At 43.1% G+C, this 21328-nt stretch overlaps 2 protein-coding genes across 6 annotated transcripts; one reads left to right on the forward strand and one right to left on the reverse strand.

Annotated features, from left to right (window-relative positions):
* Nucleotides 1-573: 573 nt before the first annotated feature.
* phrf1 (PHD and ring finger domains 1) lies at nucleotides 574-16243 on the forward strand. Of its 5 annotated transcripts, none has more exons than XM_077005733.1 (18): nucleotides 574-704; nucleotides 1388-1544; nucleotides 1638-1757; nucleotides 1897-2087; nucleotides 2333-2416; nucleotides 2500-2633; nucleotides 2809-2900; nucleotides 3012-3178; nucleotides 3842-3974; nucleotides 4256-4368; nucleotides 4706-4896; nucleotides 5115-5240; nucleotides 5543-5700; nucleotides 6863-9850; nucleotides 12583-12665; nucleotides 13561-13680; nucleotides 14219-14347; nucleotides 14465-16243. In XM_077005733.1, the coding sequence occupies exons 2-18, from the start codon at nucleotides 1451-1453 to the stop codon at nucleotides 14624-14626; spliced, it is 5085 nt and encodes a 1694-aa protein (XP_076861848.1). In that variant the 5' UTR covers nucleotides 574-704; nucleotides 1388-1450; the 3' UTR covers nucleotides 14627-16243. The 5 variants fall into 5 exon arrangements, with proteins under 5 accessions (XP_076861848.1, XP_076861850.1, XP_076861851.1 ...); XM_077005735.1 differs by having other exon boundaries at nucleotides 13564-13680; XM_077005736.1 differs by having other exon boundaries at nucleotides 5558-5700.
* A 54-nt stretch (nucleotides 16244-16297) lies between these two features.
* irf7 (interferon regulatory factor 7) lies at nucleotides 16298-20461 on the reverse strand. The gene is made up of 9 exons (XM_077005738.1): nucleotides 20302-20461; nucleotides 19947-20100; nucleotides 19677-19845; nucleotides 19515-19579; nucleotides 19112-19163; nucleotides 17954-18103; nucleotides 17410-17808; nucleotides 17101-17216; nucleotides 16298-17022 (listed from the first exon to the last, which is right to left on the reverse strand). The coding sequence occupies exons 1-9, from the start codon at nucleotides 20325-20327 to the stop codon at nucleotides 16876-16878; spliced, it is 1278 nt and encodes a 425-aa protein (XP_076861853.1). The 5' UTR covers nucleotides 20328-20461; the 3' UTR covers nucleotides 16298-16875.
* Between the last annotated feature and the right edge of the window lie 867 nt (nucleotides 20462-21328).

Raw genomic sequence — 21328 nt, forward strand, 5'->3', positions numbered from 1 at the left:
TGCCACTCAGCATACCTCTAACAGAGAGACACAGGTTAAGGCTAACAAAGTCTCGGATACAAATAACATTTGATCTGTTGTTGATGAAACATAAGGATAGTTGTAATTTGGCATGTCCTTGTAAAAAAATGGCTGATTTTCTTTTCTCTATGTGAAATGTGTTGTGCGAGGTTCAGGTTGGCTGATCAATTTGACCATTAAAGAAATTTCCACCTTGTGGCCCCGAGAAGCTCAATATTGGCTTTAGCTTTATGTTTTGAGACATTGTTACAAAGTGAAACACTTTCTACCGATTTGGCATACATATGATATTAGATCTGATCCGTCGCTTCTGTACACATTTCTTCTGCTCCATAAGGAATATAAGGAATAGTCCTTAAGGAATAGTGTTGACAATTCCCACATGCTCATAGCACCATGTTTCAGAGCACATTTGACGAGGTCAGTCAAACAGAACTGGGTGGTATATGTTATTCAAAACAAAGTAATTACACTGATATTGGGTAAATTTGGTAGAATTAGTGTTTGTAGAAAGCGACGGAACAAAATGCAAGGCAAGCATAATAGACAGTACTGTCCGTTTAAGAGTCCCAGTGATTTGAGTGCCGTCGGCCATCTCCGTGGTTCCTCCAGCCGGCAGCGTCACTCAAACCCAAACGGTGTGGACTACAAAATACAAATAATGTCATACACATCCGTTGAGGGTAGGTGCATAGGACTTGCACTCACAAAAACCCCGAATGCATTAAAATACATATATATAAAACACTTTTCTTAAACAACCGCGCTTCAGATAGCGTGCAACCAAGAGCGGCCTAGTCCTTATTATAGCAAGTGTGGCAGATGAGTTTAAAATTAGCCCGAGAGTAGGACGAGCCTTCATTATCCACTCGTGTTTGGTGTCTGCGAGACAACATAAACCTGTGAACATATGATTTATGTGCTCCGAAACTAATCACAACGTAAGGGCGCTCTGTTAATGCGAGCCTGGGCTTTGTTGTTGTTGTTGTTTGTAGCTAAGCTCGTCACTTCGCGTTAGCCACGTTGCTAACAACCGCGGGGACGTGGTTGTCCGTTAGCCTTCAAACTCGTGTAAAAGGAGTTAATTCTGTGTGGACGAGGACACCAGGTTGTCTTTAGGACAAGCAGGCTAAGCTAGGTGGACATGGACAACTGTTTGTTGTGACTACAGTATGCCTGCGATGAGATGTAAATATAAATGACAGCGTCAGCCGTGCTAGCTAGCTTATCTTTCTGAAGATGTTCTAGGCGAAAGCGGTGGAGGATTTTACGGAATGGCTCCTTTCCCAAGATTCATCACTTTCAGTGATCACGTTGTTCGTCGCTTTTTGTTATATCTTTATAGCGTTTTATTTCTGTGCGTTAGTTGGGAACTGAAACACGCAGAGGTCACGCTGCGTTGATATTGTGGAGATTCTGATGCTGAGCCATGGACGAGGACGACAGCCAGGATGAGCTGATCAATAAAAACGCTTCCCATGGGAAGAGCAAGAGACCTGCTGCGTCCATCCTCTCTGATGAAGGTATGGACAGCGTACCTGTTTATTCAGGCAACATTCTGGGATACATGGCCTCATAGTATCTTTCTTTCCTCGTCTGATATTTCTGTAACTCAGAGGACAATTCAGAAGAGAGTGAAAACTCGCAGGAAGGAGCGACAGACAGCGAGGAAGATGATCATGACTCACTGGGTGGGGAAGATGGTGAAGAAGAGGATGAGGACGATGCCAGTGAACGTAAGTTCATTACAATATAGAAGCTACAGTTAAATATTGTTGACAGTGATGTTTGCTATACATGATATATATAAATCATAATCAAATTGCATTTTTAGATATGGGTATATTTATCTTTTATGCTGTGTTGCTTTGGTAGATGAAGATGCTCAGAAGGACCTGCAGGTGGCAGTGGGGAGTGCACCTGCTGCTGACCTGGAATGGTTGAGCTCAGATGAGGATACAGAGAAATGCCCCATTTGCCTTAACTCATTCCATGAGCAGCCGGTTGCAACGCCTGAGAGCTGTGAACACTACTTTTGTCTGGACTGCATTCTGGAGTGGGCCAAGGTTAGCACTGAAGACTTGGATAATGCACTGGGATTATAGCATGTAGGATGAGTCCATGCTCAAATCCACGACTAGCTCCAGATCACCTAGCCAGGTTCAGTTAACAAGTAGCTGCTGATAACCTGGACAAATCTTTCAGTCCAGTTGTCAGGAGGTTTCATGTGAATGATCAGTATGTTCATTACCATAGACAGAATGGTCATGATGTTAAATTGTGAGTGACACTTCTTTTACTTTGTCATTAGAATGCTAACTCATGTCCTGTGGACCGGCTTGTCTTCACTAATATCCTGCTGAGAACATGCTATGGAGGAAAAGTCCAGAAAACAGTGTGTAACTCATATGATTATGGCCAGAATACAGCAGAATTCGGTCATAATTTCCTAGTCAGAAATGCTGTGTTTGTGTATAGATCACAGTTCAGAAGCCAGCAAAACTTGGTCAAGAGGAGCAGTTGGAGGTGGATCTGGAGCTGACCAGCTGTGAGGTCTGTGGGGGATCGGACCGTGAGGATCGCCTGCTGCTTTGTGATGGCTGTGATGCTGGGTGAGACAGTCAGTTTTTTAATTTTGTTTTTATTTCTGTGTGAGAACTAGTGTCACAATGCTGTCAGTTTCAGCAATTAACTGCCTGATATTGAAAACAGCCATGTTCTGGAAAGCATTGCTTTGAGTAACTTTACTCTAAGACCTCTCTGACCACCGTTTCTCTCTTCTTAAAGGTATCACATGGAGTGTTTGACTCCACCCCTGAACGCTGTACCTGTGGAGGAGTGGTTTTGCCCAGAATGCGCGGCAGACGGCCGCAACACAAGTACTGAGCCAGACAGCAGCAGCTGTTTATATACAATTATAGAAAACCTCCTTTCAAAACTCACTCACCAACCTTACTTGAAGAAAGAATTATTGTCCTCTCCTGTTTCAGGGGGTGAGCGGGTGAGTGAGGATGAGAGAATTGTTCTTCCCACGACCAGCCGCCCCCGGCCGGACGGCCCGAGGCCCACCCGGGCCATCGCACGCACACAGCACAGCGAGAGGGTCCGCGCCAACGTCAACCGGCACCGCATCACACAGGCACGCACTGCTGCCCAGGTTTGCATGCGGTTCCTGCCTGGCTATTCTAACACACTGCAGGCGTAGGTTTACAGGGGTAACTAATGACACGCGGCCCACTTCATAAAGGCATTGTGGTGGTCTTTGCTGTTGCTGTCTAATGATGATGTTTATGCCTTCAGGAAACCCTCTCCTGGTTGGTTAATATAGGATGGGTGCACTAAACAAGGTTGATTTATGTTCAGTGAAACAGCTCTTTGTAAACATGTTGACTACTTTAGCCTGAGAATTGTCATTTTAAACTTGAAAAGTTTTAAGGATGGGGAAAAAAGTGAAAACACTTCATGATCTTCTGAGACTCCAACTTAATAACCTCTTGCTTAGCAAAAAAGATTTGCCTGATTGTGAAGCTAATAACGGTTGACTTCATCTTAATAATCTTGCCTGAATCCGATTGCCTCTGACTGCTGCATTATGGTTAAGTGTTGGGTATGTGAAAGTGTGTATGTTTTGTGTCATGGTCACATTCATCAAACTGTTTAGTACGGTACCGTACATGTATGCTGAGTGCAGTGTGTCTGCTGGGGTTGTTTCTGCATACGTACCTAATGCATGCTGAGCGTATGTATGTAATGCATGGTTAGGGTATCTTCCTAAGGCATGCTGGGTGATGGCTGTGCTCTTTTTGCTGCTGTGTGCTAGCTTGCCCCCCATTATTTGGTGCAGTCCACCTGGCTGGATGAGACCATCAACGCCGTGGTGGCAGGACTCAACACAGCCGTGTATGTGCGGGATTTGACGCCCCGCCCACGATCCCACAGGAGACGCAGGACAGGTAGCGTGTACAGATGGTGACCGCTGCTTCAAATCAAATCAAATCAAATTTATTTGTATAGTGCTTTTCACAACACGTCACAAAGCAGCTTTACAATCTTTACAGGATTTACAAGGTTAACAATCTTATGGGTCCAAATCCCTTATTGCCCCCCCTTTGCTGTCATCTATGACATTCGATGAGTAAACTGATAAATGCAATTTTGTCATTGCACATAGAAATTCTCTCTGTTTACTGTTTGTTCTCTTGCTCTGTGTATACACAATCCAATCTTTTAATAGTTAGAAGGAGGAAAACCAAAAAAGAAGGTAAATCAGCTGGGGTCAAAGCTCCCAGCGCGGGAACGAAGAGACGCAAGCGTAAACACCGGAGGACAAAATCAAGGAAAAAAATGGTACATAGTGGCCTACTTCACACGTTAGCACTTTCTGTAGTGTTTGAGTGGTTGTCTGAGCAAAATGTCCACTGGCATAAAATATGCAAACATTTATAAAATGAGTAAATGAATGAGGTTTCCTAAGTACACTGAGGTGGGGACAGGAGAAGAGCTGTCATTGCTACTGGGAAGGATGATCAGATCATCCACTTTGTTCGTCTGCTCCACAGCACCCCCTCTGTTTTTAACCCGTAGCCAAAGCTGCAGGGCCAAACATGGGTTTGCTGATAGCCACTATAACACAGATAAGCACTTGTACAGACAAAGTATTTTACTGAGCAGTGTGGCCTCCCAGGTGGTGAAGAAGATCACAGGGCGTAGCCGCATCGCGCGCAGCCTGGGGATCAGGAGGCCTGCCCGCAGCTCCAGTGTCCCCTCCGTGTACCGGCCCTCCGAACAAACGCTGGGCAGCATGAGGGCAGACATTGGCGCAGCCTCCCTCTCCATTTACGGTGACCCCTTTGACCTCGACCCGTTTGATGACAGGTCAGTGTGACGTTGGTTTATTGTAATCCGCTTTAATCAGGATGAACAGTTGTCATGTTAAAGGCGTACCGGTTATTACCGAGTTCAGTAATCTTAGATGTTCTTGCCATTATGTATTCTTTCAGTGTTTTGGAATTTTGCTGCATGTGCAGAGTTGATGTTTGCTGTGTGTTATTTTTAGCTGCCTTCATTTTCTGCGTGTTTGTGTATGTCTACAGGGAGGAAGGGGTGGAGCAAGCACAGAGTTTGCCCTCCTTGCTGGAGGCCAAGCGACGGGGTTTGTCCCGCTCGGCTCTGCGCTCCCACCAGCCCGTGGCGAGACCCATCCCCGCCGGCCTGTCTGGGTGAGGCCCTCTCACTGCAGCGCTTGTGCTAATTGATGTGACCCACGGAGGTTGTATTTAAACACTGCAGTTATCTGTGAGGGAAATGCAGTGACCCAGCTCCCCATAGACCCGTGTGAGGATGATGAAGGCTTGAAATAATGCTAGAAATAATTCACCACGGTGATGTATATGACTGACATATTTTTTGTATTATTTTCTTTTATCAAAAACATGCTGGGTACACAATAGGATGTGAAATCTGCTCTCCAGATGTGTATTTGGTAAATTTGTGTCTCTGGTTGGTTGGTCTGACTGGTTAGTGGGCGGGGACACAGTATCCCGCAGGTGGAGGAGGTGGCGGGGGCGGCGCCCGTGCCCGACCTGCTGGGCAGCATCCTCAGTGGCCAGAGCTTGCTGCTCATGGACAGCTCCGACGTGGTCATCAACAGAGATGGCTCCCTCAAAGCCACAAAACCCGGTAAGCCGTGAGCTCTGAGAGCATGCTTGCTCTGCCTGACCATGTTGGAGAATCACGAGTGCTTATGATAGATGTCACTCCAGAGGTTTTTGCTTATGATTCAAGGTGATGGTGACTACTGTAGTGTTTTTATTAAACAGTGCATATTGGTTATGCTTCTTTGGGCTAAAGTGTCGGCTAAAAGCAACGGAAAATGTGTCGGTATTTGCTATTAGTTTCATTCAAAAAATGCATAAACATAAACATGTACTGCATTAGAGCAAATGTTTAAAATGAAACATTAGTCATACGTAAACGCCCTTTTTATAGTGACTAACATTCAGGATTAGACCTAATATAACAACCACTGATGGGTAAAGTGGATTACATTGATAAAGTGGATTACATTGATTACATTAGCAGCTGTTAAGGGGTGGGATGCATTACACCGCAATTGAACGGTCAGTTCTTGAAGTTGATGCTTTGGTAGCATGATCTGAGCGACTTTGTGATGGCTAGGGAACTGGCCAGATTAGAGCATCTCTAGGACGGCAGGCAGATCTTGTGGGATGTTCCTGGTGTGCAGTGGTTAGTACCCACCAAAAGTGGTCCAAGGAATGATAATCAGATAACTCAGTGATGGGGTAACGGGTCTCCCAAGACACACCAATGCACATGAGGATCAAAGACTAACTTGCCTAGTCTCGTTCCATGGATGAGCTATTATAGTACAGTTTGCTGAAAAAATGTGGATTATGATTGAAAGGTGTCGGAACACAGTGACTCACATCTTGCTACATATGGGGCTACCTAAATGCAGACCAGTCAGAGTCCAAATGCAATGGGCATATGAGCATCAGAACTGGACCAAGGAACAATGGGAGAAGGTGGTCTGGTCTGATGAGTTGTTTTGTCTTTTATATCATATGGATGGCCATGTGCATGTGTGTGGCTTACATAGGGATGGACATAGGGTTGCGCTGATGGAGAAGGGGGGAAAACTGGCTCCTGACATGCACCATGTATCTAAAAAAATTTGCAGACCATTTACAGCTCTTCATAATATTAGGCAGGTGGTTTCAATGTTGAAGCTGTTCGTTGTGTATCCCTTTGCAGTCCCTGTACCCTAATGTGCAAGAGCTGCTTTGGATCTTGACTTGGACTTGTTTTCTTCTTGTTTCAGTATGCTTGTCTTCTCCAAGGAGCAGTGTCCCCAGTGTAGGAGAGATGGGACATTCGCCCTCCACTGAAACAAGTGTATTCCAGTTCAGCAGAGAGCCTGCACCCTCATCTGGCCCTTCATCATCACACACCTCCCCACTCCGTTGTCCTGCATCACTGATGCCCACATCACCCTGTCCACCCCCATCCCACACACCCCTCCCTGTCCACCCAGGTCTGCAAATGCCACTCCCCCACAGACCCATGCACCCCAACCCTGCCGCAACTGGCCACTGTCAACGGGGCACATCTGGAGTCAGAGGCCAGCCCCCTGCCAGGGTTACGAGCAGTGCTTCTGATCCTCATCGTGGGGAAGGTGGAGGCGCCACTCAACAAGCTCCTGCAAAAAAACCTCCACCCAAACCGGTGTGGGTGGATGTGTCTGTGCTCCCAAGGATACCAAAGATTAAAAGAGAAAATGGATGTAGCAGCAACAGGAGCCACATTAGCAGCTTACCAGAATCGTCTTTGTCAAGCTTAGCAGGTGACAATGGCCGCCAGCATTCTGTTGACCAGCAGGGGGCGAGTACAAGTCAGCAGGGTAGGACGGTAGACGGCCAGAGACAAAGGCCAGATAGAGCAGGCCCTTCGGCCTCGTTCTCCAATTCCTTCTCTACTCCTTCAACATCTTCAAGCGCTTCATCAAATCTATGGCCGTCCTCTTCCTCTTCCATCAGTTTCCGTATTAGCACCAGTGGGAACTCATGGCATGCTCGGCGGCTTTCTGCACCTGAGCCAGCCATGCCTGCAAAAGATGAGAATTCTTTAAAGAAAAACCAGAAGGACAAACGAATACTGCTGTCATCCCATTCCCAGGCAAAAAAGACCTCTTTGAAGAGTGAGGTCTATGATCCCTTTAATCCCACAGGATCTGATTCCTCAGACAGTGAATCTGACAGTGATTGCCATGAGGCAAATGCCCAAAGTGCCATTCTCATGGTACCAAATGTGGGACAAAATGAAAATGCTGAACTTCTGATTAAAACTGAACCCATGGACTTGGATTCACCTGTGGAGGAAGAATGTTCTGGAATATGTGTGAAAGTTAAAGAGGAGCCATTGTTTTCCAATGATGACCCATGCCCGCTGCCGTCCCACCAGTCATCCACTGGACAAATGCAGTCTTGCAGCTTTGCTGCTCTTACGGCGTACAGCAGAAGTCCTGCAACCTCTGATGCAGAGAGGAGCGAAACTCCTGAAAAACTGTCTCCACAAACTGGGAGTCACTCCAGATCAAGTTCGACCTCCAGTCATCGAAGTGATAAGAAGATCAAGGTAGAGTTGAAGACTGAACCAGAAGATGGACCATCTCCTATTAAGTCTAAGTCTTTAGCCGAGTCCCAAGTCCCCAAAGATAATGGGTTGTGTGATGGTACTTCATCAGGAGCTAGCACCTCTCGTGTATGCACCAAGAGCAAGGAAGAAGAAACAAGATCACCACAATCCAAGTCAGAAGAGGGAGGGCAGTCACCTCTCCTATCCAGAGACTTCGAAACGTCTCATAAAATGAAGAAACACTTGCAGTCAGATGACAGACGGCACACAAGCTCAAAATCTCCGGGCCACCGGCGATCTCGTTCGCGATCCAGAGAAAAAAGGCGTTCTCACTCAAGATCCAAAGAGCAAAGCAATTACCGTTCACAAGACAGAAGGCGCTTGTCTCGTTCTAGTAGCAGGGAGAGGTCAAAGAAGAGAAAAGCAAAGCACGAGAGTCGAGAGCGATGTGACAGCAGGGGGAAAGATTGCCGGAAGTCCAGAGAAAGAAGGCGCTCTAGGTCAAGATCTAGATCAAGGTCCAGAGAGAGGAGGAGAGAATTGCCATCTTCATGTAGGTCTCCCCCAGAACCAAGGGATGCAGATGGGTTGCAAATAAAACATTCTAGATCTACATCCAGAGATCGGCGACAGAAACGGGATATGTTGGAGGGCTCTTGCCACAAAGAAAGGAGCACCCAAAAATCTGTAGAATCTACTTCTATGGTTTCAGAGGAGTCACCTCACAGTTCAAATGACATTCTACTTTCACTGGAGAAGGAACCAGAGACTGTAGGCAATGATTGTGAGACTCTATCAGTTGTATCGATTGAAAAGGAAAAAAAAGCCAGTAGTCCTTGGTATTCAGCCTTAACTGAAGAGTGCAAGAATAATGAAGACGTCAAAGAAGCAATTCCTTTGATTTGTGTATTGAAGAAAACCCATGAAATCAAACAAGAAAATGTCTTCCCAATAAATGCAGTCAAAGAATCTCGGATACCGAAGGATATAAAAACAGAGAAGAAAGAGTGTTCCAAATTGTGTGACAAATTGAAAAATCCTGAAGAAATTAAAATGGAAAATCCTGCATCACCTATCATGAACAAATCCCAAAAATTCACAGAAGTCAATTTTTTTAAAACTACACATGGAGATCAGGCTGGTTACTCAGCACAGCAAGATGAGAAGAAAGGAACTAATGACAATCTAGGACCACAAAAACAGTTTAAGGTAGAGCAGTTTTGGCTTGATGAAGATGATGAGGACCCCTGCTGCAGTGATGTTCCTCTTGTCATCAGTCTGAACTCACCTGACCCTGCTTCTATGGACTGTAAAAAAGAGGCTGATGGTGAACCGATTAGCTTACCTGAGGTGGCAAAGAATGAGATCGAAATGGCATCTCTACAACAGCCATGCTCAGTAAAGCAAGAACCTGTGGACTCTTCAGATGATGATATCAGCGTGGACTACTTGATTGACAACTTGGACTTTATTAAGAAGGAGATGAAGGAAGATTCAGTAATTAATACCTCAGGCACAGAAGAGCCCCACCCTACCACACAAGAAGTGATGGCAGGGGTTAAGCAAGAGATGGAGTCAGCATTAGTCATGGCTGGCACCAAGACCAAATCGCAGGGCAAACGAGTTACCTGGAACATACAAGAGCCGGAGGGCCCTCAGCCGGAAAAGATGAGCAGTGAGTGCTCATCTTTCATGTGCTTATACTAGATAAGGGGTTGGTCTACAGTTCTGGGGAGCCTCATTTCACAGTTCAGTGTTCTTTGTGCAGTAGTAAACTTTGCATGAGACATATTTAGTAGAGGTGTGCAAAAAAAATCAATTCATATATCAAAAATCGATTCTCATTTACTATGATTCAGAATTGATTTTAAATGTCCCAAAATCGATTATAAGTCGTGGTGAAGTCTCGTGTAATGTAAATACAAAATTACGCGAGACTTTAAGCAGCAGATTCTGGGACACACTCATGCGCAGAAAAGGTTCAAAACAGATGGAGGAAAGAGATATTCAACCTGTCCCGTCTTCATTTAAGGCAAAAGTATGGGTTCATTTTGGTTTTTACCGAATGCCGGGGAAGACCAAACTTGACACAATGTAGCTCGTGTGCAAGGCTTGTGTAACGAGGTGAGCACGGGAACATACACACCGCGTGAAATAATATAGAGAAGGGTGGACCCAAGTGGCTCGCAAGAGCAAGACGTTTGACACTCGTCAAATGTATTAGCGACCCAGAACGAACAAACAAAACAACACGGGAAACTCAACGCGCAAAAGAATAGAAACCAAAACCGTGAGGGCACACGCGCAAAATACAACTTGTGAAAAATAACATTCAACCGTAGAGAGACTGGAGAACGAAACAAAATATCAACAGTAACTAAAAAACAGCGCGGATAAATGCAATGCGAAAACGAAACCAAGGACGCCAACAGAAGTAACTGGCAAAAAATGCTGCAGCAAAATAAAACCCTTCCCAAAAATAAAGGCAAAACGGATAGGAAGAAATACAGGATTGGGAAAACTTGAGATGAGTCAGGAAGCGACGCAGGAGATAGATACTCGAATAAGTAAATAGAAAGCATAACAGAGAGAGGTGGCGAGACACCATTAAACGAAAAGCAACTACAGAGAAAGCAGGGACCTGGCTGCACTGTTGCCAACTCCTCAGTAAGGAAAATAGCTATAGTTTGTCCTAAAAGTCGCTAGAAGTTGCTAAATGATGTCATCACCTAATTTGCATAATACATATATTTTGAAGCTGTAAATGAATAACGTTGGGAGAGAAAAAAGCGAGTAAAAAACACCCTAAATATGTTAGAACTACAAATGAACATCTGTTGCCTTTGAAATAGGCAGTCACTTCTCAAAAGAACTACATGACTTTAATGATTTGTATAAATCATTTTTACGTCAATTACATAAATATTTTTTTTGCTGTGTTGTTAAATGTTAGTACATGAGTAGCAGTTAGCAGGAACTAGTTGGCATAGAAATCAACCTTACAATACAGGCAGTATGCCCGTGTATCATCTCCAATACATGGCTTCAGCCAGCCTTTAAATTCAGGATTTGATTCCCACTCTTTCCTGTATTTTTGAGAATAGAGTTTAGAGTGAGACATGATGAGCAAGTTAGCTAGATGTTAAGCTTTCACAGAGATGCACATACTGTGGAGTTAGCTAAATGTTTAAGCTAGATGTTTAGCTTTCACAGAGATGCACACACTGTGGACGAGTCGAGTGACAGGCTACGTGGTGAATGAGGTGAAGAATGACTGAGATTGTGTGAGTTAAATGCAGTGATTTCTTTTCGTGTCTCACTGAAGACTAAAGCATTTATATTTACATCCCACTCTATAAATACGGGGCGGGGCTTCAGCGGCAGCTTTGGGCATGCGCAGTTCATTTGCAGTGTGGACGTGGAGCGGTGAGGGTCTGCTCTGAGTGTGAGACTGCACACGGCAGCACCCGCCGGGGCTCTCGGCAGCACCCGCCCCAGAGGACAGCAACTGAAGAGCGTGTGTGTTCAGAGTCTCCAATAACACCACAAAAAGTCGCTAGATTTGTCGCTAGTCGCTTTTTATTACAAAAAGTATCTAGAGGGTCTGAAAAGTCGCTAAATATAGCGACAAAGTCGCTAAGTTGGCAACACTGCCTGGTTGTGTATGGTTACGCCGGTTTAGTCTGGGACTGACTCTGGTGCCCCTAGCGATGGCTGGGGGAACTGCATCCGAGCCAGCACTGAGAGCATGCAAAATGAAGTTCAAGAATTTTGGTAACATAACAAAAACCATTTTATTTTACCAAAGCACTTTATTTTTGTTAATTAAATGTGAAAGACATTCTGTCTTGCAAAGCAGACTGTAGTAGATCATGCAGATTTTATAGACTGAAGCAGACATTTTTATAAATCAAATCGTTTTTTGAATTGAAAATCGTTTTGAATCGAAAATCGATTTTGAATCGAATCATGGCCCCCAAAATCGGAATCGAATCAAATCGTGAGATAGTAAACGATTCTCATCCCTAATATTTAGATATTGCATTGCCAAATTTTGGCCAGTTTTGCCCGAGTTGAAATGTTATCAAATCTGTGTTTAGGAGCTGAGACTTCAGGTTTGGTTCTAGTCCAAATCATTCATTATTTACATCTTGATGATGAATTTGATAGAGATGACTGATGAAACGTTCTATTCTGGTAGAAAGCGATTGTGTGTATGAGGTACTATTTTGCCTTCCATAGAAAGACGCATGAATGTTTGTGTGATAATGATCAACAGAAATACATTGTCTGCGCACATAGCAAAATCTTTGCTAACTTGGAAGGAACAGTGGCCCAAATACATAATAATAATAAGTTGTGCTGTTAACAGTCTTATCGCAGCCTTTTTTCCTGTGTCACTTTTAGAACTTGCGCTCTTCAAACTAAAACTGAAGCAGGAAGGGTCCCGAAAGGGTGTGTCGTCCTCTGCCACACAAAGCTCTGTGCAGGTATGGTGCTGTTCTCTTCCCTCTGCTTCTGGCTAAAGGGTGCAGTAGCTGCTGAGGGCTAGAGATGGAGATGATTGCATCACCACCACAGGGTGGCAGCATGCCCTATTACTCTGAAAAAATTCCACCCGCGCTTTTTAGGCACCAGCATGGTCCACGTGACCGAATGTGAAAGCAGTCTAGCAGGCCTTTCAGGAAAAATGAAAGTAAACCTAATGCTGGGAAACTAACCACTAAGGAGTCATGACTGCCTGACTGAGGAAATGTTTTTACAAAGACTATTAATTTGGAACCGGTTACACCACAAAAACTATTAATTTGGAACAGGTTACACTGCCGCAATGCACCTGTTGATTTAGTCTGTTCATTTGTTTTATTAAGTTTGTTGTGAAGTGGCGAGGACGATTTTTATTATGGAAAGGTGATGTTAAAACTTTGCAACAGGATTTTCCACAGCCAAATTCATGTTTTCAAATGACTAAAATATAGCAGTATATGTGCTGACCAAATTTCCTGGTGAAGTTAATCTGGTCTTCCTAATGGTTATTTCAATTTCTGTGATTAATACTGGTTATTGGTACAAGTGAGCACATTGTCACAGTCTGTGCAACACGTGACTGCATGAGCACGAAACACTAGTCAGAATGACTGTCATACTTGTGCATTGCATTTACTGCTGTACTTTGGTTAATAGGGCTGTTAAAAACCTGCATGTTTAATCTGAGACCGAGATTGTGATTTATCATAATAGTGCTGTGTTTGCTTGCTCGGGAGTAGCCGTTGCTCTCCTTGTTCTGAAGGGCTCTTCAACCATGAACAGTTCATTTAAGCCTATGAAACACATTAAGCTCACTGCTCTCACCACCACCCCTCTGCTCTTCGGCTTCTACCCAAGGAGGCAGTCCCAGCCGCAGTGGGGCCCAAACCCCCAGCTGCCGACCTTAACCCTCCAGACCAGGGAGCATCCGGCTCCCATAGAGAAGAGCCCTTACAGGACTCCCATCACAAAGACAAGGTGTGTAGGCAGACTTTAAACTGATATGTAATGCTAATGTCAGACAGGTATTTCAAGATCTTTTTTTAGACTGAAATTTTAGATGTGGTGGACGATACTGGTTCTGCTTCAGGACAGAAGTTCATTCATGTTCATGCATCTTTCAAAAAAGGAAAACTACTTAAAGCCACATTCAGATGGGATTAGTTTTACAAGCAGACATGGAATTACATAATCATAGTCTCCACCACGTCAATCATTTTTATATATTGGACAGCATTATTAAAGATTATGGAAAGTGTCATGGAAATAACCACAGGTTATTCTAATCCCATTGTAAAAACCATGACGGTTAATGGAGTGAAAGATGAGACTGAGACTGACTGAAAGATGAGATACAAGACTCCTGGTCTTACAGTCAGGAATAGATAAATGAAATAGATAATAAGTTATTCAAAAATTAGCTAAACATCTTCAAACCATTTACTAGGACTATCAAAGTATAGGCCCCCAAACATTGTAGTCCGTAACCTCTTGAATGGTGCTTTCACCCCTGCAGTACATGAAGAAACTTCATATGCAGGAGCGTGCGGTGGAGGAGGTGAAGCTTGCCATCAAACCCTTCTATCAGAAAAGGGACATTACAAAAGAGGAGTACAAAGACATCCTGCGCAAGGCAGTTCAGAAGGTAAGGGAGTGCATTCTTTAGTTTTTAGAATCTGCCAGGGCGATTGGGGGGGGGGGGGGGGGGGGGTGTTTGGAAACCAGTATTTTTATTTTTATGATTTTTCCTGTTGTATACTAGGTGTGTCACAGTAAGAGTGGTGAGATTAACCCGGTGAAGGTAGCTAAACTGGTCAAGGCCTATGTGGAGAAGTACAAACACGCTAGGAGGCATCATAAAGGGGAGGACTCTGGACACAGGCAGACTGCTGCACTGCCCAACACCTCTGAGACCTCTGGATAATGCCTGGGGGGCGGGGCTTTTAACCAGACGTCCAATTGGCTCACTGCACCCATTTTGGTAGTGTAACTCTTCTCGAAACCTACTGGGAACCACAAGGGCTAAGCAATTGTGAAACCAATTGTTCAATTAACTGTTTTCCTTGCACATGGACGTTTGCCTGTGTAGAACTACTTAAAACAACACTGTATTGGGTCAGAGAAGACATTTTACAATGGTGTCTGTTTACTCCAGATTTACACTTCAGCTCAACAGAAGACTGGTGTGCCTCTGCTGATATTTCAGTCAGAATTTTTATCTTGCTAATTCAATAAAAAAAACATTTCACAGGAGCTGTTTTATTTTATAGAGATGTTTGATTCACATGGTTGTCAGATATTATTTCAAGGTTACACCACCAAAGCCATTGTTCCTCATGTATTTTGTTAGCCAATTTTGACATGTATTTGTACTGCTGTAATTAAAACCTTTGGATTTGAAAAGCAGTCCCGTTCAGTCATACACACACACACACACACACACACACACACAAACAAACATAGTCCAATGTCATTTTCACTGGGACAGCCTGTACTGGAGTGTACTTTAGTCTTGAGTGTGAAAAGTGAACGGGTGTATATACTTCATACGATCAGATTCTGAGGGCTTAGATGTTGTATGAGCCTAATTTGTTGTACTGGCTTGTTGTTTAACAGCATATACACATAAAATCCTCTGTCTATTATTCTGTTGTTTGGTCTGAATCATGGGGTTTTCTGGGGCTAAATAAATACTGGAAATTATTACTAATTTCAACTGAAAGTCTGCTGAGAACTTGTTGAAGTGTTCACCATCTCTGATGCTTTTTTTCTCCCTTTCATTATTTTGATAATTTTTTTCTTTATTTTCAGAGAAAAAGGAAAATGTAAAAGGTCTAATTTTATATGTGTGTTTAAATATACTAATTGAAAATTGTCATGACAGAACTGTAATGCACCTATAAGTTAAACAGCAAAATAATCTTTGTGTTTTGTTTCATACATAAGCCACGTAACATGTTTAATAGCTACAGGCCACACAAATGTCCTCGGTTCATCTGCATGTAAGACATTCTTACTGAAGATTTTTGTTAGTAACTTTCTGCTGAATATGAAAATACTTTTGCCAAATTGTTTGTTTTTGAAAGAATATATTACAGAGCTTATAAGTGTGTGAGAATGTATCGATGTACAGTGTGAAAAGCTTGGTGTTATATGGGATTAGCCCTGCTCAGTAGGAACAGACCATGACGAGCTTTCCTGCAACACTTACATAGAGAAAGTATTTTCTCTATGTAAAGACCTCAGTCATCGGTATGTTTTAATTTAGTCTTTCCCTTCTTTCTCTTAAGGCAAAAGTCTAAACACATCTGACGTTATCATGCATGTGGAATGCAAAAACTCTTCCACTCATTCAGTAATAGGCTTATTACAGGAGAGAATGTTGCTGCATAGTAGCTTATGGCAGCTTATTGAAATCTACCTGTGATACATGCCGTCGTATTCATGAATAGTACTCGATTCTCAATGAAAACTAGAGAATCCACTGTTATTTTGTAAATACATTTCTTTAGGAATTTATTTAATAAAAGTGAAAAAAGTATCTTTGTTTTATGTACATTTGCATATAGAGTAGAACATACACTATATTACCTTTTGGTAAAATGTATGCCTTGTAGGTTTTAACAAGAATAATTATATTTAAATACATCAAATACTTACATGAAAAATATACATACTAGTAAAGGTGCATTCAGTATTTCCAGAGGCTTATTTATATATCATTATATCATATTATATATTTTTTCTCCAAATGACAAAAATAAACCCACAAAGACTTGATGCTAAATCAAATCAAAATCATTTTTAAAGTGACAAGGCAATAAGGTAGAACAGCTGTGGGCATATGGGCAGTGCAAACAGGGGATTTGCCACTAGAAGAAAACATGAACTGCGTTAGGTCCTCATTAGCAAAAAGTGCTTACAGGTCTACCGATTTCTGTCCAAACCGGGATGCAACATGAAAAAGTTTGACTTTAGAGTTGTCAAAGTTCAGGCTCATGTCTGCATTTCGTTGCATGGAGTAGCTGAGAAGAAATTTCACTCATCTGTTAAATATTACAGTTTTTACCATCCAAGCAGCTACATTACATGCACAATAATTAAGAAATCCTAACTACTCCAGTGAACGTGGCACAGCCGGAACGCGGAGCCGAGGTTGATGTGTGAGGCGCGTCAGTCTGCTGTAGGCAGACAGTAGGTCGCTTCAATCAGGTCGAACAGACTGTTGTGGGAGATCTGGAGGCTGATGTCACTTCCCAGCGAAGACGCTCCTTCCATCTGGGCTCTCTTGTATAGCTCTTGGCAGATCAGAGGCACAATCTAGAAGAAAGAAGAGGATAACTCACCTTTTCTCTTGCTGGCAGAAAACAAGTTTTTCAAGTGCAACACGATTTTTACCTTTACAAGAATGAGTTTTTTCTCCAGTGGCTTTCCATCTGGAAATTTCTCCCCGAAGCACAAGTAGATTGTGTAGTTAGGAGATCCACACCTGTTCTCTTTGAAATCCCAGAGATCTGAGAGGCAGAGATGAGATGTCACCAAACTACACTGATGAGCATGTATGAATCTAAAGCATTTCAGCATTTGTTGGCTCGAAACAATAAGCAACGGCGTGTCCAGTACATTTGCAAGATACTGCTTATAACAAAACCCATTTCTCAGGTAGCGTTACACACTCCAGGTAGATCATGAGCTTTGCCCCTCTACCTTTTAAGTACTTGTCGAAGCTGAAGAGCAGCTGCTTGCAGTCCTGGGGCAGCTTCCTCAGCTCAGGCTCCTGGATCTGGGCCGGGTCGCTGGTGCTGATGAAGACGTTGCACTTGTCCTGTCGGAGGCCGTGGATGCCGAAGGAGTTCACATCCAGCAGCAGGCCCCGTCGAATGCTGTCCAGAATGCACTTGGTGTACTGGATCTGTTTGTGGTCCACGAGGCCCGCGGTGCTGGGGAAGGGGATGGACTCCCCCCTCAGCTCCGACATGTCGCACTGGTAGTGCAGTTGAACGCACGGAGCCAAGCATCGCTGCTTCAGCACCTTGGTTCTCCTGTAGTAAATAGAGATCTCCAGCTCGTAAGGCGAGGGCAGGTTCTCCAGTTGGGATGGGTACACTGAGAAGACACATGAGCAAAGAGAGTTGGCACTTTGTTAACTATTGCTTGGGCACAATGGTTACTCTGGCACTCTTACTATGACACAACATCAAGTAACACCGGACTCATAAAAAGGAATCAACAAATCTTGGCTCACACGTACCTGTAGTGTAGTGTTCGTGTATTTGTTCAGGTGCTGAGAGCAGTACGTTACTCTGCAGGCAAGGCTGGTGACCAGTTGAAAGAGACGTTGTGCAGTAGTTGTTTTGATCTGCCAGACCTTGAGGTAGATAGACTGGCCAAGGTGGAATTTCTAAAATGAAAACACAAAAGGTCGCTAACTCTAGTGCTGACTGCTGCATCATTTAATGTTTTATTACTTTCATCCAGAATGTCATTATAATTATATATAATGTCATTTTGATCACATTAGTCCCGTACTATCGTCATTACACTGGCTGCCAATTAGATTCCGTATTGACTATAAAATACTTTTATTAACATATAAAACACTGCGTGGCTTAGCTCCAGACTATCTTAGTGAACTTATTGAACAATATAACCCAGCGCGTTCACTGCGCTCGCAGGACGCAGGGTTATTAACTGTTCCTAGGATCAAAAAGATCACAGCAGGTGGAAGAGCCTTTTCTTTTAAAGCTCCACAATTGTGGAATAATCTTCCTGCCTCTATTCGGGACTCAGACACAGTCTCAATGTTTAAAACTCGATTAAAGACTCATCTGTTTAGTTTGGCCTTTGATTAATCTGTTACATATTTACTACATCTCGTATCTTTTCTCCGAGGTTCACCTGGAGTGTAACATTGCAGTCGGAGCCTACAATACCAGCATCGCTGTTCCGACACGGAATGAAAGCCTGGCGTTCATCAACAGACAATTACAGTGACAATATCATAACCCAGAACTTTAATTTTTACCTTTACTTAGTCTGATTGTGTGATTTGTGTGTGACTTGTGTATTTGTCTGTATTTTGTGTAATTTGTGTGTTAACGGGCCGCCCAATGGAGGATGGGTTCCCTTTTGAGTCTTGGTTCTCCCGAGGTTTCTTCCTATTCCCCACCATCATAGGGAGTTTTTCCTCGCCACTGTCGCCTTGGCTTGCTCATTAGGGTTCTGGACCCATAGTATTGTTAACCTTTTAAATCCTGTAAAGCGCTTTGTGACAACATGTGTTGTGAAAAGCGCTATACAAATAAACTTTGACTGATTGATAAACAGTAACCCCTTCTCAAAAAATTTTGTTTGGTGTAATGTTATTTGGAATGATGTTTATAGGAAAAAAAAAATATTAGGGAATTACCTGTCTGTTGAGAGAGATGTAAAGTGTCCAGATGTCTTAGCAAGTCTTCATGCTATGGAAAAACAAGGTTAATGATTTTGCAATGTTATGTACATTGTGTCATAGTACATTGTACATAATTCAGTATTACTGTATGCATAGGTCAATGGATCCATTCTAAACTGTGCCAAATAATCTTTATTATTTCAGACAAAAGTTACGTGTGTTGAATTTCTATGAAGAGAGAATATTACCAGGTCATCATATTATATTGTGACGAGGTTTGTAATATAAATGGCAAAACATGTGTCAAACATAATGGACATAAAATCGTCCAGTGTGAAATGTGCAAATTGTGTCATATGTTGCTGCAACACGTTTTATCTACGGCTATTTACAGATGGACAGTGTTTTGGAAAAGTACCTTCATTGCCTCTAACTGATCGGCTGCCGAGATGTACACATCGGTGTGTATCTGATTCTCCAGGTCTATGGAGGAAAATCGACAGGTTTTTCAACTCCTTAAATGACAAAGGCTTACTTTTTTCATTCAAGATGCTTAGGTAGGCTAATCACAGTGTCTTACTTTGCTGGCCGACGATGCGATAAATTTTATGCGGGTCCTCTTCGTCCTTCGAGCGATCCTCTAACTTCTCAAACTGCTTGAGACTGTGGAGCGCACATCGGAAGTTGGTCTTCCACTTTGCCTTGTCGTTGGGATAGTCCTTGATCTTGCCACTAACCACTGCCCATTCCTAAACGAGAAAAGCGATATCTTAGAGTCCCATACCGTCATGCATGGACAGATAATATATATATATACCTGCTGGAAGAAAGAAAATCAGTATTATATTACTCTGAATATTCTGTTGTCCTTGTCGCTGCAGTCTTTCCTGGAGTTGTGCTTCCAGGGGATCCTGAAGGTATCTGCGCCAGTCATGTGCAGGCCCTCGTACTGGCCGCCGTTCACTTGCTCCAGGAGCCACTGACCGAACTGAGGCTTTGGTTCGCTGCAGAACAACACGATCGTGTTAAAGTGTTAAACTTGTTCTCTAGCCAACGTAATTTTTCACGTCTGTCGTTACGAAGGAAGGATGATAGGAAATTCAAACGCGTACAGACAGCAACAGTTCAAAGGTTGTAGAGTGCGCATTAGATAAACGAGGTTTAGAAAAATGTACACCAGTTGCAGTCTCCACCGTTTAGCCTACCTGGATATTGTTGGCATGGTGTTCATGGTGCCCCGGTGCTGAGAAAATAGATCACCATTACATAGAAACTCTCTCGAACGTTTTCTGCGAAATAACACTATTTATACACCCTGTCGAGCGATCAAGGGACTTGCCTCCAAGTACGTGTGTCCATATATGGATCATCCGGTGGGTGACGCAATGGGACACCTGCTCGTTTACTGCCGCTTCAGACGGCCGCACCTTTTCTATTTCCCTATCAAAACTGAAAGTCAAACGGGACTATTTCAGGGCGAGTTTCATCATCATCACCACAGAACAGTAATTTGACTTTGTACATTCTAGACAATTTAAAAATAACTCAGAATTCAAAACAACTTGTTTAAAAAGAACAGTACAGTATCATGAAAAATCTTAAGGATTCTTCGAGCCTTTGTGTAAACGACTTTTTGACTTTCGGTTTCAAGGTAAATCTATTAATGCAGAGTTTGCAGCTCTGACGTCATCTCTGTACACAGACGCTGTCTATTAAAACAACAACAATCATCATTATGATTGCAGCATAACAAAATCACTACTGCCTCAAAAGGAATTTCGTCACTTAGACAATACCTCATACCTTACCATCGCCTGGTTATTCTGGAAAGTTTACACATGACATTCTTTGACACGTTCACTTACAATGTAAATACAGGTATCAGACAAGGTCTGTCTAAAGGCTAATAAGGAACCACAATAACTTCTGTAGTTGTTCTCAAACACGGTAGTACGTGTGCATGGGATCCGTGTGCAGTGCTGGATCACAGAGTGGATCTTCTTTTGCTGTCAAATGCCTACAAACAGCATTGGACAGCGGTTTCATATGACACGTCACTTAAAAACAGGTGTTTGTCTCATTAGCAATCTCTGCGTTTCCTTCAAGGAGAACATATTTCCTACTGTGTCAATTGCTTGTTTCCTCTTTTTATTTATTCATTAACCATGACACACGTATTTGAATGCAGCTCTGGATGTCAGTCCTCCAGGAGAATCTTGCACACGCTCTTTC

Source organism: Brachyhypopomus gauderio, chromosome 5 (genome assembly GCF_052324685.1).
Source record: "Brachyhypopomus gauderio isolate BG-103 chromosome 5, BGAUD_0.2, whole genome shotgun sequence".
NCBI lineage: Eukaryota > Metazoa > Chordata > Actinopteri > Gymnotiformes > Hypopomidae > Brachyhypopomus > Brachyhypopomus gauderio.